Source organism: Syngnathus acus, chromosome 12 (genome assembly GCF_901709675.1).
Source record: "Syngnathus acus chromosome 12, fSynAcu1.2, whole genome shotgun sequence".
Taxonomy (NCBI): domain Eukaryota; kingdom Metazoa; phylum Chordata; class Actinopteri; order Syngnathiformes; family Syngnathidae; genus Syngnathus; species Syngnathus acus.
In genome coordinates this window covers 503,613-522,249 of record NC_051097.1, presented here as the reverse complement: position 1 = coordinate 522,249, position 18,637 = coordinate 503,613, and the positions used below count along the sequence as shown (strand labels likewise).

Genomic DNA, 18,637 nt, shown 5'->3' with positions numbered 1-18,637 from the left:
TGTGTTTTAGGATGGCTTTACTGCTCCCACTTGCTTCCTTTGGAGGCATGATTAGAGTTGATGCAATCCTCAGAGTAACGAGAACGTAATAACGAACGGAGTCAGTTGGCATGCGGGTATTCTCGGCTCATCTCGCGAGGTTCGACAACTGAATTTCGTCCGACATCCGAAGCAAAGAAATCTCGAATTATTTGTTCGAATACCGATTTGTTCGAGAACCGGGACGTTTGAAAACCGAGGCTCCACTGTGTGTGTGTGTGTGTGTATGTATATATATATATATATATATATATATATATATATATATATATATATATATATATATATATATACTATATATATATATATATATATATGTATACACACACACACACACACACACACACACAGACACACACACACACATATATAGATGTGTATATATATATATATATATATATATATATATATATACACACACACAAATATATATATATATATATATATATATATATATATTCATTGAAGATTTATTCTTTAACGATATCATGACAATAGCCTAACATTAGCTGACATGTAACATCATGTTACTTTCTAAACCCACATGCTTGTAAATGTAAAAACGTAGCTTTGTGTTTTTTTGTTTTGATGTGCTCCTTAATGTTGCTAGCGCCGCGACCTCCATAGCTGATCATATCTTGACAGAGAATACACAAAACATTCCCCGGGACATCTACTTTACGGATATGTTCCGTAAGGCACGTGGTTACGGACTGTGTTCCGAGTTGTACGATGACGCTGCTCTCGAGCCATGCCCATCTGAAGCAGTTCTTGATCCCATTTGACTAAATAACTCGTCTACCAGTGATGACAACCCAATCGCAAATTCACATTGTGGCGGTGTAAAAACTGTTCTCCGTGTAAGTTAAGAAGTGGAAATGATGTGACGAAAGTAGCGCCAAAATGCTGCCGAAAATAAGGCGGATGTTGCGCATCACTGCTGCCAGTGTGTTAGGTTTACAGAGGCAAGCCGAACTCACAGTTTAACTAATTTTGTTTTAAGATGTGCCTAAAGATGCTCGCGAGTCGTCGAGGCTAATGTTTCCCCGGCCAGCTGGGCCGTAGACGGTCCTCATTCCATCAGCAGGACCGATATCTGCTGCTTTGTGCAAGGAGGAACAGGTTGAGCACTGCCCGAGCCCTACAGAATGACCTCCAGCAGGCTACTGGTGTGAATGTCCCTGCCCAAACAGTCAGAAACAGACTTCACGAGGGTGGCCTCAGGGCATGGCGTCCTGTGCTAATGTGCCCTGTGCTCATTGCTCAGCACCGTGGAGCTCGATTGGCATTTGCCATAGAACACCAGAATTGGCAAGTCCTGGCGCCCTGTGCTTTTCACAGATGAGAGCAGGTTTATTCTGAGCACCTGTGATAGACGTGAAAGGATCTGGAGAAGCCAAGGAGAGCGCTATGCTGCCTGCAACATCATTCAGCATGACCGGTTCGGTGGTGGGTCAGTGATGGTCTGGGGAGGCATTTCCATGGAGGGACAACCAGACCTCTACAGGTTAGAGAACGGCAGTCTGACTGCCATTAGGTATCGGGATGAAATCCTTGCACCCATGGTCAGACCCTACGCTGGTGCAGTAGGTCCTGGGTTCCTCCTGATCCACAACAATGCCTGGCCTCATGTGGCAAGAGTATGCAGACGGTATCTGGAGGATGAAGGAATTGACACAATTGAATGGCCCTCACGATCACCTGATCCAAACCCGATAGAACACCTCTGAGACATAATGTTTCAGTCCATCAGATGCCGCCAGGTTGCTCCTCAGAATTTACAGGAGCTCACTGATGCCCTTAGACAGATCTGGGAGGACATCTCACAAGACACTATTCGTCGTCTCATTAGGAGCATGCCGCGACGTTGTCAAGCATGCATACAAGCTCGGGGGGGCCACACAAGATATTGAAAATAATTTTGAGTTGCAGAAATTGAATTTAGGCAAAATGGACGAGCCTGCCATAATTTTTTCACTTAGATTTTTGGGGTGTCTATATACTGAGCCCGCTGTAGGCTGAAAACTTTTATTTCCATCAAAAGATGGAGCATCCTTTTGTTCCTGAGACATTAAACTGTCCATATCAGTATAGATATCCAACATGTTTTTTTCACCATTGAAATCTGAGGTGTTTTCAAAGTGTTCCTTTAACTTTTTTGAGCAGTGTATAAAATATTTATCTATATTAATATATATATTAATAAAATATACTTCTCAACGGATTTACACGATTCACAAAAATGATACTTTTGACGGAAAAAAACACGGAAATCTGCGGATCCGCGGAAAATTCTCATCCCTGTATATACCCTACTTTTTTCTTTGATGCCCCAACTTTTTTCTTTCATGCATCGGCACAAAATTTAGGTGGACGCAATGTCAAGGAAAAAAAATCCACATCTTCTCTTGAAACCAATGCTTCCAGTGACATTGGTGGCTGGGCTTTTAACGACTTGATGTGTTTCTAGTTACCGTATTTTTCGCACTATAAAGCGCACTGGATTATAAAGTGCACTGGATTATAAGGCGCACCATCATTGAATTTTTCATATATAGAGCGCACTGGATTAGAAGGCGCATAAAATAGAAGCTATGCTGCATCAAACTGCGCTTATGCATCCACTAGATCAGGGGTCCGCAACCCGCGGCTCCAGAGCTGCATGCGGCTCTTTAGCACCCCCCAACCGGCTCCCTGGAATTTTTGCAAAAATGCGTGAAAATGGAAAAATATGTTTTTTTATTGTTGTTGTTTTTTTAAAATATGGTTTTTAGATGGTAATCATGACACAACCATACTGGTGCTGTAAAAATGTATGTAGTAAATATATTAAAAATACTGAATTTAAGAATGACGGCAAATAGCAAAATTGCATCATAGCCTGCGACACAGCACAGGCGAGTTGTAAACAAACAGGTGAGTGAGTGATGGGCCATGGATTCAAAAGGCAAAAAGAGAAAGATTGCTGATGAGAACAGAGGCTTTAAGAAAGAATGGACTGAACTATTTGCTTTCATTGCCAATGCTGAAGCATTATGGGTTAAATGCAGAGGACAAATTTCACCACACCCAGATGTGTGTGTGACGATCATTGGGACTTTGACTTTGACTTGACTTTGCCTGCATGTTTGATTTGCAATGAGAAGTTGTCAAATAAGAGCAATTTGGAGCGACATTTTCAGCTAAAGCATGCTTAATTTGCTGCCGATCACCCAGTTGGAACTGAGAGGAAAGGTGCAATTGCAGTGTTGGTGGAGAAATTTGAGGGCCGAAAAATCAGTTTCAAGAAGTGGATTGCATCTCCAAACTCTACTACTGCTGTAAGTCTTGATGCAGTCCCGGAGATAATAAAGTGCGGAAAACCATTGATGGTGAGTACATGAAGGATTAATTCATTAAAAATATCAGTGCCTATTTTTGAACTTCAAAAACAAAACCGAGATCATTCAGAAAATTAAAGACATGCCTCTCCGCACAAACAATATCACCGATCAGCAGATCCTTTCTCAATTGCCTGTGATGGATGAGTTGTGTGATGTGACCGATATCGAACAGACAGCTCTGCTATGCAGGTACGTGAACTCTAATGGGCCGCAAGAAGAAATAATCAAATTGACACCACTATTTTTCTTTAAATTATTTTAATAGTAGGCATACAACTTATGTATTGACAGTCTATGTTGCATTATAAAAGGCTTTGAGATTTTTGCGGCTCCAGACAGGTATGTTTTTTGTTTTTTTGGACCAATATGGCTCTTTGAACATTTTGGGTTGCCGAACCCTGCACTAGATGGTGCTGTGCTCAAGGGAATGTCAACCCAGTCAATGAGGTAAAGTCCAACTCCCTTTCTGTATGAAAGTGATACGCTTTGGCTTCTTGCTCCAGCAACCCCACTCGTTTTTTTATGGTCATAAGCTTTCTTTAATTTAATTTAAAGAGTAGCATAGGTCACAGCAAGTAAACAAATTTTGTCAGTTCATTTTGAGCCGAGTCACAGTGAATAGAGCGCCCCCACCAGACCCAATCGCTGGGACAGCATGCATTCTGGCTTGCCAGGCACAAAGTGCTTTACATACCATATTTTCCGGACTATAAATTGTCATGTCTCGTCCCCAGTTTTGTTAGGTGTCTAGGTTGCCATGGTTTCTGTTCGGGTTCTGTCATGTCTCGTCCCCAGTTTTGCTATGTGTCTAGGTTGCCATAGTTTCTGTTCGCGTCGCCCCTCCCATCCTGTGTGATCATGTCCATAGTATGTCAGTGTCTGTGTGCTCGCCCCACCCCTCCTGTGTGCCCATGATCAGTGCGATCATTCTCACCTGCCTCTCGTTACCTGTCTTGTATATTAAGTCCTGTCTGTCGGTCACTCCCCTGCATTGCCTGCATTCATTTGCTGCTGTCATGGGAATGCCACCCTGTCCGTCTCGTCTCACGTCTCTGTTCGGTTCCTGTTATTGATTTGGTCAGTAAGTTATGTTAGTTTACCAAGTCTGTATTTTGAGTTCGTCAATAAACCCTGGTCCAAGCTGCACTTGGTCGCCCTGCTCCATTTTCCACACTCCGATCCGTGACAGAATGCTCCGACCATCACAGCGACCAGCGCTTGGACCTCCCTCCACCATCAGCTCCCACTGCGACGCCCGATCCATGTCCATCGTCCGAGCAGGTTCCAGCGCCATAGGCTTCGCAGCCGCCATCGGACTTCGCTGCCGCGACGCCGGACCCGCGGCCGCCATCGGAGTGCCTTCCGGCGCCATCGGCTCCGCGGCCGCCATCAGACTTCGCTCCCGCGACGCCGGACTCGCGGCCGCCATCGGAGTGCCTCCCGGCGTCATCAGACTCGCGGTCGCCATCGGGCTCCACCTCAGCGTTGCAGGACCCGCGGGCGTCGCCAGATTCAAGCCAGCTGCGCCGGACCCGCGTTCGTCCATGGCCCCATCCCCACTGCTGCAGCGCGTGCTGACTCTTGCCGCTGCACACAGCTCCGCCTTCCAATTGCCGCTGATTGCGGTCCGGACCGCAAACTGCCGCCGATTGCGGCTCTGACTTTTCAAGTTTCCGCCGAGCACGGTTCCGTTCCCCGAGTTTCCGCCGAGTGCGGTTTTGTGTGAGTGGCCGCCCGAGTGCGGTGTGTGAGTTGCCGCCCGAGTGCGGTTCAGGTTTGTGTGAGTTGCCGCTCGAGTGCGGTCCAGGGTTGTGTGAGTTGCCGCCCGAGTGCGGTCCAGGGTTGTGTGAGTTGCCGCCCGAGTGCGGTCCAGGGTTGTGTGAGTTGCCGCCCGAGTGCGGTTCAGGGTTGTGTGAGTTGCCGCCCGAGTGCGGTTCAGGGTTGTGTGAGTTGCCGCCCGAGTGCGGTTCAGGGTTGTGTGAGTTGCCGCCCGAGTGCGGTTCAGGGTTGTGTGAGTTGCCGCCCGAGTGCGGTTCAGGGTTGTGTGAATTGCCGCCCGAGTGCGGTTGTTTCCCCAGTCGCCGCCGTGCGCCGTTCAAGCTATTTCGAAAACCAGTAGGGCCTTTTGGACTGGTGCGCTTTTTTCAGCCTGTTTTCGCTTCTATTCTTTTTTTTTTTTTTTAAATTGCCTTTCAAGATTACATGTCTGTTCTTGGTGTTGGATTTTATCAAATAAATTTCCCCCAAAAATGTGACTTATATGTCTTTTCCTTTTTTATTATGCATTTTATGGCTGGTGTGACTTGTACTCTGGAGCGACTTATAGTCCGGAAAATACGGTATATCAAGGGGAGCCTTGTCATGGGACTAGCGACTAAACAAATGCAAACTGCAGAATGTGCCCCAATGCTATGCAATGACTACTGCAGCAGTGTTGAGGTGTAACCGGTGACTGCAGGGCTGTGGACTCGGGGACTCTGGCTCGTCGGACTCGGTCATTTTTGCCGGACTCGGACTCGGTGCTGATTTTGACCGAGTCCACCGAGTCCGACAATAAAAAAAATACGTTCGATTTTATTTTCATCATGCTGCTGAGAATGCGCGTAGGAATACTCTCCACAGCCCTGCTTGCTTGTTATGAAGACAAATTTAGTTGTTGCGTGCGTGCACGTACAAGACCCACAATGCCCCGCGCGCAGCCAAGATGGAAGAACCCGGGAGCAGCGAGAGAACAATGTTTTGCCTCTAGATTTGGGGGGGAAACGGAGCGTAAGTTACGATCAATGCGGCCACGTTGAGTTGTACTTAGGCTAATGTTTACATTATGTACCAATGTCAAGGACGATTATGTCACCCAGCTTATATCATTGATGTGTTTCGATAGTTGTGGGGTCGTCACTAATTATTTGTGTTTAGATAAATGTCTGAGCTATAATGGTGTAATTAATGATTAAAACTTGAAATTATCTGTTTATTGTATTCGTTTATATGTTTAATAAAGACAAAGCCATCACAAAACTGTTGTAATTATTTAGATTTTGATCTAAATTAGCCTTGAATAAAGACTAAGCAGTCACATGAATTAACAGAAAAAATGGACAGCCGGACTCGGACTCGGTGCAAAAATCCGACCGAGTCCACAGCCCTGGCTGTACCTTACTCAAATTGATGGACATATTACTTTTATAAAAGATGACATAGAACAAATACTAATTCAATGGATCCTACTGTATCAATGCAGTGGCATAAAAATTGTATCTTGATTTTGTACGAAACTTGCAACTGCTCCACCGATGCGTTTGCATTGTGGCCTCGCATTTTCGTGTACTTATTGGTTCATCTTCCCATCCTTAGTATATACACAAGCATATACAGAATACTATACTATTCATTCACTATTCTATACTATACTCTACACACTATAATATTCACTCACTTGTACGCGTTCGTATGTACAGTATATGCAAAAGTCATTTAATTTCCAACATTATTTTACTCCAAACTTGGAAAATTTGGAAAGGACTGAGCAGTACTTACGCTCTGCGGTCATGGTCAATCCTGTTTATCTTGCCACCAATAAAAACACGAATCTTACAATCCTTCCATCGCTTCTTGTTGGTTAACAGATAGGGAATAAGTAGAGTCAAACCTTCATAAAAAAATGAAACAGAACAAATGTTAAAAACTAAATAAATACATACGTGAATACTGCTTGAATACTTGAATTGGGTCGCACTCAGTGTTCCCTCTAAGTTGCGCAGCTGCGCAATTGGGCACTGGTCGCACAGTCTTTGCGCACCAGAAACACTATACTGCGCACAAAATAAAATTCTGCATAAACTGATTGATTAATATCTAATGTTAGACGTAATCTAATCTAATTAAGTGGATGAATAATTTTCTTTCTGTGCCTATTTATAGTGTAAATCAGTAATTGACAGGTGTCCAGTCAATGATATGATATGGTTCACTTACGCTACATATATGTATGACACATACGAGTCCTGCCCATCCGTGCCGCGCAGGTTAGCTAGCAGTGCGGCGGAGTCAAGCGATGCAAATGCTAAATTAGCTAATCATGGTGAAACGAATGAGCAGCGACACATCCACTCACCAAGCCAAAATAAATAAGAGATGCGGCAGTTCTTTTAAGATTGGATGGCTGTTGGAGTGTGTGCAACTACAAGAGGAAACGGTGAAACTGGGTGAGACTTTCTCTTTTTCGAATGAGAACGGGCTCCTCTGCAAAACATGCAGTGAAGCCAAAGTGGCGGGTGAGTTTACGGAGGGAAAAATATGGAAGGAATGGAAGTTGGACTACCTCAAGCGTCACATTCAGCAGAAATGTTATTTGAAAGCTGTTGGAATTGTACAAAGACTCAAGATGGGACAGGGGATCGGTACATTATTGCGAGAGAGCGTAAAAGATCGACAGAAAAGGAACGAGCTGTCACACAAAACAAAATCCGACCCCGAGCAAGTTAAAGTTCTCATTGACAATATTTATTTACTTATTTATTTATGTATTCATTAATTTAATCTGGTGTTGCACACAGTGGTCCACAGTGTGCACAGGGAGCTTGTGTGTTTGCACAGACACTTGAAAAATTAGAGGGAACACTGGTCGCACTCATTTATTGTGATAGGTAATGTTCGTTATTGAAGAGCTGCAGACCCCTAGAATTGTGTGGCGTCCCCCGAGGACAAACAGGCCAGTTAACAGTGACTTGCAGCCAATCAGAAAGCACGGTGACAAAGGCGGCGCTGAATCCAAAATGAAAACAATCATTGCGCAACAGAAAGTCTGTGTTTGCAGTGTCTCCACTCCTTTGACAAAGGCTTTTTCTTTTTATGGCACTTTTTTCAGCTAAAAAATTTTTTTCTGCTAAAGAATTGTCACTTCTTTGTCCACTGTGTTTATTTACGTTTAATCTCGGGTGGCTTTGTGAGATTTCCCGTCCAATGTGGCAATACTTGTGAATGAAATCCCTTCATGTGTGATGTGTTCAGGCTTGCCGTGTGACTGCACAGCAGACATGGTACGTTCAAAACTATTGTCATAAATCTTGTCGTGTGCCCCAGGCTTTGGTGAACCCTTTTTACGCGTACATTCACACCGTCACTGAATGGGAACTGGACCCATGCTGCCTACCAAAATCAGCTGAATGAATGTACCACGACAGTGATTTTCTTTAACAGTCTAAAAATTGATAGTCCAATCATATTTGGGAATCAATCATTTATAGTACAATCATATTTGGGAATCAAGCCCAATATACTGTATATATCATTCTTTTAAAGCCTCACCTCCATCATCAAACAACCACCAGACATCAACTGTGCCCTTCCCTTGTTTCTTCTGGAACTGCTGGCTGGCCTCCAACAATCTCTGATCAGATACATTCAATGGCACACTCATGTTCTTCTTATCTGCAGGGAGGGTTGCCAGTCACATGCATGTACACAACAGCACAAGGAAACAAACTAACAAAACAAAAAAACTCTTTTAGAGTACAGTCGATTTTATATTGTCATTTACGGCTGATTTTCAACCCAACCCAAACAAAATTAAATGTCTAGTGTGCACAACTGAGAATGTTCTTAAAACACTTCCGAGCTAAGACTCCTTGCTAGGATTTTTTAGGTTGAGTTAGGAGCACTCTGGTGATTTTCAGAATCTTTAGAAACACGGGCCCTGATATTGCATCAATGCTGAGAAAATATAAACAATCAACAACAGAAAACAGCTTTCCAGCTTTGAAGCATCCTTGGCTAGTCAAGTTGGCTAGACACCTGACAGACAATGTGGCAATTGCAGAGAAGAGAAGCAGCAGACGCAAGCTATTTGGAGGAAACAATGTTGGCACAGAGAATTGGGTTAGGTTTTAGGCACTAGAACACACAGCACGGTTAAGCAAATAGTCTTGAACTTGAATAGCAGGAAAAGAAAAAATATACTAGTACCTAAACAACAAACAATTGTGACAGACAGTAGAGCCCGACCATCACACATACAGTCTACACCTCGCACTTCGACACCTAAGGATTTATATATTCACAGAATTGTTTTATTTATTTTCGCTAATGGCAGGCCAGTCTGGTACCTAGTATTTATCCTATCGACTGTACTATGATAACTCGACTTATTAGTGCCCTCAAAACGTAACATTAATCAATGTACTTCCAAATGTTTACTGGACATTAAGAACAGTCAAACACAAATATGAGAACATTCGGAAGCAGATATCTTAGTGGCCAAAATTTCACAGGACCACAGAGAGTTGCCCACTCGGCCTCACCCCATTTAAAGGCAGAGCTTAATCTTAAGCGTTTGGACTCCCGTTTTACAGTAATTATTTCTTTTTTGGTATCGATATTTTTCACAATACAGTTAATTAACCTTTATGTAAAATATCCATCCATCCATCCGTTTTTCGAATGTAACAAGAAATGTGGTGGGAACTGGAATAGAGTTTCAATTACCGTATTTTCCGGACTATAAGGCGCACCTAAAAACCTAAAATTTTCTCAAAGGCCTTATAGTCCAGTGCGCCTTATATATGGATCAATTGATGAATTTGTTGATCCATACTGGTTGTACACAGTGCTCTGCCAAAATGTTTCAGTACGTTTTAGTACGACTAGTAAATTACAAGGTCGCATCGCTTCCCAACATTACGGCAACTGTAGTCAGGGGGCGTCACCGAATAGCTGTTGTACCCGCGAGGCTATTTCATTTAAAAATAGGCTGCTCCGTTAATGTTTCGAGTAAATTTACGGATTGATATGGAAGGGAAACATAGGTAAGCAGTACCAATGTGTTAGATCGAACTTCAGTCAGTTCCGATCATTTTATAGGAGATCGTTTGAGAAACGCGATTGTTTACACTTTGCTGAGGCTCATGGGAGATTGCGAGCTGAGGCTCATGGGACTTTGCGGATGGCTAATGCTATAACGATAGCTGCTATACGTACCAGGCTATTTCATGTCAAAATAGGCTGCTCTGTTAATGTTTCGAGTAAATCTACGGATCGATATGGAAGGGAAACATAGGTAAGTAGTACCAATGCGTTAGATCGAACTTTAATCAGTTCCGATCATTTTATAGGAGATCGTTTGAGAAACGCGATTGTTTACACTTTGCTGAGGCTCATGGGAGATTGCGAGCTGAGGCTCATGGGACTTTGCGGATGGCTAATGCTATAACGATAGCTGCTATACGTACCAGGCTATTTCATGTCAAAATAGGCTGCTCTGTTAATGTTTCGAGTAAATCTACGGATCAATATGGAAGGGAAACATAGGTAAGTAGTACCAATGCGTTAGATCGAACTTTAGTCAGTTCTGATCATTTTATAGGAGATCGTTTGAGAAACGCGATTGTTTACACTTTGCTGAGGCTCATGGGAGATTGCGAGCTGAGGCTCGTGGGACTTTGCGGATGGCTAATGCTATAACGATAGCTGCTATACGTACCAGGCTATTTCATGTCAAAATAGGCTGCTCTGTTAATGTTTCGAGTAAATTTACGGATCGATATGGAAGGGAAACATAGGTAAGTAGTACCAATGCGTTAGATCAAACTTTAGTCAGTTCCGATCATTTTATAGGAGATCGTTTGAGAAACGCGATTGTTTACACTTTGCTGAGGCTCATGGGAGATTGCGAGCTGAGGCTCGTGGGACTTTGCGGATGGCTAATGCTATAACGATAGCTGCTATACGTACCAGGCTATTTCATGTCAAAATAGGTTGCTCTGTTAATGTTTCGAGTAAATCTACGGATCGATATGGAAGGGAAACATAGGTAAGTAGTACCAATGCGTTAGATCGAACTTTAGTCAGTTCCGATCATTTTATAGGAGATCGTTTTAGAAACGCGATTGTTTACAGAGGGCTCGTTGGTTATTGGCTAGTGGATGCATACCGCAACCCTAGTCAACCTCAGTTTGTTGCAGTATAGCTTCTATTTTATGCGCCTTATAATCCGGTGCGCCTTATATATGGACAAAGTTTTAAAATGGGCCGTTCATTGAAGGTGCGCCTTATAATCCGGTGCGCCTTTTAGGGCGGAAAATACGGTACTTTAAAAGTTTATCTGATATGAGTCAATAGAGTTACGCCTTTTATCATGGAACACATTAAACTTGTAAGTCAAGGTACCACTTACTTACTTCACTGGTTCTTCTATATCAAACAATTTGTTTTAGGTTCATTTACCTGACATGTTTCGGCGGGTTCTTCCGCTTTCATCAGAGTGTCACTGATGTGATTGTGACGCGTCTTGACGGCGGAAGAACCCGCCGAAACATGTCAGGTAAATGAACCTAAAACAAATTGTTTGATATAGAAGAACCAGTGAAGTAATTGAAAAACAAAAAACAAGATGAACCTAGTACAACTATCAAGGTACCACTGTTGTATGTTAACTAATGGATTTAAAAAGGTAGTTTAAGGAAAGGTTTTGTTAGTACAAAGGATGAACAAGAGAAGTGTAGAAAACAAAGCGTTATGCTGCGAAAGAAAAACATAATGCCACTTATTTAAGTGGATATCCTGCCTTTTTTCAACAGGGGCTGGAATGTAGATTTGCCATCATCTTCATCATCTGGGAAATATAAGACAAAAGGAGAGAAAAACTTAACTTACAATTACAATTTGATTCCCATAAGAGTTCTTGTGGCTGAAGACCAAAATTGTCTCAGAGATGTCAATAAACAATAAAAACACTTATTTAGGGGTAAAAATTAGGGAAATAAGTAATAAATAATAAACAACGTTACAGTGTCCTTTTATGTAGAATGTCATGTATTATTCCGATCAGTCATTTGGAAGATGTGTGAATAAAACATTGAGTCTAATCTTGTGAAAACTCTAGTATAAACCACTTTTTTTATGACTGACAGGGATTTTTGAGCTACCTTACTACCTTACCTACAACCTCATAACGGTTGACCAAAAACCCCTCAATCTCTGAGTCAGAAAAACACACAAACAAACTTCAACAGGATACTCATTAGTACAGCTATGAATAAACAAATACAATGCTAATTGCTACAAATTCATATTTAAGAATGGGTAAAAAGGACTGACAACACTGACGGTTGGATGGATGGATGATGGATGAATAGTTTATTGATTCCCGCAGGGAAATTCAGTTGCCAGCAGTATAAATTAATGAATAAATAAATAAACAGATAGATAATATAAAAATTGGACATGACAAAAACGACAGACGACAGTGTTAAGAAACACTAACCACTAATCCTAACCCTCACTTGTATGTAGGGCTGCAACAAATGATTACCGTATTTTTCGGACTAAAAGTCGCTCGGGAATATACGTCGCATCAGCCATAAAATGCACAATAAAGTGAAAAAAAAAACATATATATAAGTCGCACCGGAGTATCAGTCGCATTTTGGGGGAAATGTATTTGACAAAATCCAACACCAAAAACAGACATGAACGAGCAACAACAGGCTAAACGATACGGTTTGCTAACAAACACAAACGAAGAGCTGAGAACGGGCCTGACATAACATTAACAGTTATCCAAATGACTATAACATAAATAACACCTATATCAAACCATCTGTGTCACTCCAAATCATTAAATCCATCGATCGTCCTTTATGTAAACAATGTATGCGTGTGCGCCGCGCTGCCGGACTCGTCGTCAGTTGCAGTTCAAATTATTCCACAGGCCTATATAACGATACATAAATTATATATCAAATAACTATTATATAAACAACAATATTATCAAACCATCTGTGTCACTGCAAATCATTAAATCCGTCGATCGTCCTTTATGTAAACAATGCCGTGTGTGCGCCACGCCGCCGGACTCGTCGTCAGTTGCAGTTCAAATTATTCCACAGGCCCATATAATGATAAATAAAGTATATATCAAATTCCTATTATATAACCAACAATATTATCAAACCATCTGTGTCACTCCAAATCATTAAATCCATCTATCAAAATCTTCGTCCTTTATGTAAAAAACGCCGCGTGTGACGTCGGACTTGTCGTCAAATGCAGTTCAAATTATTCCACAGGCCCATATAATTATAAACAACAATTTTATCAAACAATCTGTCACTCCAAGTCATAAATCACATAATTGAATCCTTTGTCCTTTATGTAAACACCGCGTGTGCGCTGCGCACGTCAGTTGCAGTTCAAATTACAGTAATCCCTTGCTACATCGCAGTTCGTTTATCGCGGTTTCACTACATCGCGGATTTTTGAATTTTGAAAATTTGTGAATAATTTCACATAAGTCGCTCCTGAGTATAAGTCGCCCCCCCACCCAAACTATGAAAAACCCCGCAACTTATAGTCCGAAAAATACAGTACTTTAATAATCGACTAATATGTCGATTACTCAGTAAATCGGATAGGAAAATAAAATGTTTTAATTACCACCACTTTACTCAAAAACAGAACATTATTTCAAATTAATAGTTCAGAAAACAATTATAATTCAGTTATTGCTTTATATCATTTTTTTTTAAAAATAAACAAAAATGTTGATTATTGTTTTCCAAAGTAAAACCAAACATTTTATTTTTACTACACATCAAGATCATCAATCTGGTATCATGGAGGACTACATAAATTGGAGAATATTTTTGGTTTAGAAGATAACATTTCAATTATTTGGAGAACTTTTAAATGAAAATGGTATCCAAACAGTTACTCAATTATCCAAAATAATTAGACCACTTTGACAATTGATTAATCGCTGCACCTTTGCTTAAACATATGAAATCAATTCTAATTGAAAACCATTTCCATTAAGACATCATCACGCTCCTGCAAAAGTAAACATCCTTCATGAAACAAGTACGGTCACATTCCCATGGATTCTCTTACCTTTTTGTAAAGCTGGACTGTTTTGGATACTTGTAGCTTTGGAAGACGGCTTGGATGAATCCCCATCAGAATCTTTGCTGGTGTCAATGGACACAATCACATCTTTCATCCCAGAGGACTTTTCTTGGGACGATAGCAAATCATCTGTACGAAACGAGTTAAATTAAAATTTAATTAATTTAAACTCCCTTTAAAAATATAACATGAGCGTGAACAAGCTGACTGAACAAGCAGAGTGACTGAATAGAAGATGGCAGCGAGAAATGTCAGCATCCTGTAAATTGATGCGCGACCCATGTAATATGATAAGAGAGTAGAGTACAGTGATCCCTCGTTTTGCACAGGGGATGCATTCCAGAACCACGCACAAAAAACAAAAATCCGCGAAGTAAAAATGGTATAAACATTATTTATAAATCTAAACACCAGATTTTCAAGCGAGCATGCTGGATTTTTTTGCATCTAGCTAAGCCACACACCCCAAAAATGACAGCACATTGTTTACAAACTCTAAAGAGGTCTATTACACAATTTGTACCGTGAAGAAAAACAGTTTGATACAATCTCATACCTTGTCCATGGATATGCGACACATCCAATCCTTCTTTCAATCTCAAAATAACAGCACCATACTGAAAGTCAAAGGCATCACTGAGAGAAAGAACACAAAACAAAACAGGCAATCAAATCATTGATCTCAAATTGATTACGAGGGCTAAATATGAGAAGTATGAATCTAACTTTTAAGAAAGAAAACTTTTGTTGAAGGATACATTGAGATAACACTCAAACATATTTGGCTGAGGGATCATTAATTATATAAAAATTAAAATGGTTCAAACTTACTGAATCATACTGATGTACGTCTCCACATTCATCATGTCACCGTCTCTCCAATCATTTTTGAAACCAAGCACAAGAGTGTTGGGTTTTAGACGGCCTAAACCTGCAGCCTTAAGGGGAAATAAATATCTAGTTTAATCAACAATAGTAGCATTATGCCATTTCAGTACACAAGATTTATCCTTGGAGTGTTGCCTTTTTAAATATTTAAAAATACCGTTGTTAAATCTCCCTTTGACTGTATCTGTTGATATCTTAAAAATAAAGATAAAAAAAAAAGGATTTGGTTTCAGAGTTTTAGAGTCAAAACAACCCTCTAAAGCAGAGGTCACCAACTATATTTGACAGAGGACACAAATTTTATTGGACCTAGGGGGCCAGACACTCAAATAAAAATGAATGAAAATCTAAGTTTGGCATGACAATTATTTTATATTTATTATTTACCGTATTTTCTGGACTATAAGTCGCATTTTTTCATAGTTTTCATAGGGGGTGCAATTTATACTCTGGAGCGACTTATGTGTGAAATTATTAACACATTATTATATAATTTCACATGTTATTTTCATACTAAACCGCAAGAGGGCGCTCTATGCCTGTGGAGTAATGGGAACTGCAACTGATGATGAGTCTGACGTAAGCGACGTAGACGAGGAAGCGCTGCATCCTCTATTTCCGGAGTTAGCGGAGTTGTTTAAAAGTGACGAAGAGGATGAAATTTTCATTGGATTTAGTGATTTGAAATGACACGGATGGTTTGGTAAACTTGTTAGCATGTTATTTATGCTATCTGAATAACTCTTAATATGTTACGTTAACATACCAGGCACGTTCTCAGTTCATTGTTTATGTGTCATGTAATGTTAGCATACCGTACAATTATCCAGCCTGTTGTCGCCTCTATTCTATTTTTATTTAAAATTGCCTTTCAAGATGACATGTCTGTTCTTGGTGTTGGATTTTATCCAATACATTTCCCCCAAAAATGCGACTTACAATCCAGTGAGACTTATGTCTTTTCCTTCTTTATTATGTATTTCATGGCTGGTGCAACTTGTACTCTGAAGCGACTTATAGTCCGGAAAATACGGTATACCGTATTTTTCGGACTATAAATCGCGTTTATTTCCGTAGTTTGGGTGGGGGGGCGACTTATACTGAGGAGCGACTTATATGTGAATTTTTTCACAAATTTTCAAAATTTAAAAAAAAAAAAAAAAAGTGAAACCGCGATAAACGAACCGCGATGTAGCAAGGGATTATTGTAATTTGAATTTCAAGTGACGTCAGCGTTGCGGCGGTTGTTTACATAAAGGACAAAGATTCGATCACGAGATGAGGAAGATGACGAAGGGCCCCACGTACTACCGGCATCATTAGCGGCTTTGTTTGTAAGTGACACGGAGGATAAGGATTTAATGATTTGGAGTGACACAGAAGGTTTCAAAAACTATTATGGCTTTTACGCACGCCCGGTCCTACTCTACGGAGCTCTCTTGCACCTCCGTGGATGGAAGTCGGGGGCCGGCGCTCGGCCAGGTGGCTGTCCGGGGACGGTGGATGGGGCTCGGACATGGCTTTTACGCACGCCCGGTCCTACTCTACGGAGCTCTCTTTCACCTCCGTGGATGGAAGTCGGGGGCCAGCGCTCAGCCGTGTGGCTGTCCGGGGACAGTGGATGGGGTTCGGACATGGCTTTTACGCACGCCCGGTCCTATTCTATGGAGCTCTCTTCCACCTCCGTGGCTGGAAGTGCCACCTCCGGGGATGGAAGTCGACGCCGGTGCTTGGGGCCGCGTGGCAGTGAACTATTTATGTTATAGTAATTTGATATATTTTATTCCGTGTAGCAACTTGTATATGGTTTTATCGTTACAGTTCAGTAGTTGTTGGATCGTTGAACTATTGTTTTGTTAAATAAAGAGCTGTTTACCAAACCCACGTCTTTCCTTGTACTTTGTTAACGCTACAATATAGTTATATACTAGATCTGTGGAATAACGACGATGCTGACGTCAGGGCGCACGCGTGGCGTTGGCAAAGGACGAGGAATTTGATCGATGGATTTAATGATTTGGAGTGACACAGATGGTTTTATAACATTATTGCTTATATAATAGTTATTTGATACATAATTTATATATCGTTATATGGGCCTGTGGAATATTTTGAAATGCAAGCGCCGTCAGCGGCGCGCACCCGGCCGGCATTGTTGACAAAGGACGATCGATGGATTTAATGATTTGGAGTGACACAGATGGTTTGATAATATTATTGCTTATATAATAGTTATTTGATAAATAATTTATATATCGTTATATGGGCCTGTGGAATATTTTGAAGTGCAACCGCCGTCAGCGGCGCGCACCCGGCCGGCATTGTTGACATAAAGGACGATCGATGGATTTAATGAATTGGAGTGACACAGATGGTTTTATAAACGTGTTATTTATGTAATAGTTATTTGAATAACTCTGAATGTTACCATGCCCATTCTCAGCTCTTTGTTTGTGTTTGTGTCACGTTAGCATACCTATCGTTTAGCCTGTTGTTGCTCGTTCATCTCTGTTATTGGTGTTGGATTTTGTCGAATAAGTTTCCCCCAAAATGCGACTTATACTCCGGAGCGACTTATATATGTTTTTTTTCACGTTATTGTGCATTTTATGGCTAATGTGACCTATATTCCGGAGCGACTTTTAGTCCGAAAAAATACGGCATTTTATCCATTTTAGAACAAAACTGAAGGCATTTTAGCCTTTATAGTCTCAGTTGTTTTCTGTTATTTTAGTAAGGAGCACAGGATATTTTCTCCTTGATCATCGTCACAGGCCAGATTGCACAGTCCGGCGGGGCTGATTCTGCCCGGATCACCACTTAATGATCACTACTCTAAAGCAGCGGTCCCCAACCACCGGGCCGCGGACCGTTACCGGTCCGTGGGTCACTTGGTCCCGGGCCGCCAAGCCGCACAGAAAAAAAAAAAGTTTTTTTTTATCGTCGATCAATTAATTCAGGTCAAGACGCTCGTCCCGGTCACGTGACATGTTTCCCCAGTCGAGCCCGCAAAGTTAGCAAAAATGAGTAAGAATTTATTTTGAAAAATATAAAAAAATCTGGCGATTATTTCCTAATTACATCCGTCGGTGCATGTGTGTCTCTTGACAGGTTAATTCGGTCAAGACGTTCGTCCCGGTCACGTGACATGTCACCCCAGTAGAGCCCGCGAAGCTAGCAAAAATGAGCAAGAAACAGAGATGTTTGGAAAGCTTCTTCGGAAAGGGAAAAAAGCCCACTAAGGAGACGGAAGAAGAAGAGGCTACGACTTCTAAGAAAAGGAAAGCTAGCATTTAAAAGAAAATTTAAGGAGTCCTACTTAAAATATGGATTTATCGCCACAGGTGTCTTTGACGCGCCAAGCCCAGTACGCACAATATGTGGCGACAGGCTAGCTAACGAGGCAATGAAGCCTTCAAAACTACTTC

At 41.4% G+C, this 18,637-nt stretch overlaps 1 protein-coding gene across 3 annotated transcripts in view; it reads right to left on the bottom strand.

The window, feature by feature from the left end:
- Positions 1 to 18,637, bottom strand: part of slc12a2 (solute carrier family 12 member 2) — a 97,827-nt gene that overhangs the window by 6,978 nt on the left and 72,212 nt on the right. For 2 of the 3 annotated variants that reach the window (XM_037265782.1, XM_037265783.1), the window contains 6 exons: positions 15,153 to 15,259; positions 14,878 to 14,957; positions 14,307 to 14,450; positions 11,983 to 12,030; positions 8,730 to 8,852; positions 6,960 to 7,071 (listed from right to left, as the gene is read on the bottom strand). In XM_037265782.1, the coding sequence (XP_037121677.1) occupies positions 6,960 to 7,071; positions 8,730 to 8,852; positions 11,983 to 12,030; positions 14,307 to 14,450; positions 14,878 to 14,957; positions 15,153 to 15,259 (614 nt within the window). The remainder of the gene's footprint in view (positions 1 to 6,959; positions 7,072 to 8,729; positions 8,853 to 11,982; positions 12,031 to 14,306; positions 14,451 to 14,877; positions 14,958 to 15,152; positions 15,260 to 18,637) is intronic. The other variant, XM_037265784.1, reaches the window with a different exon arrangement.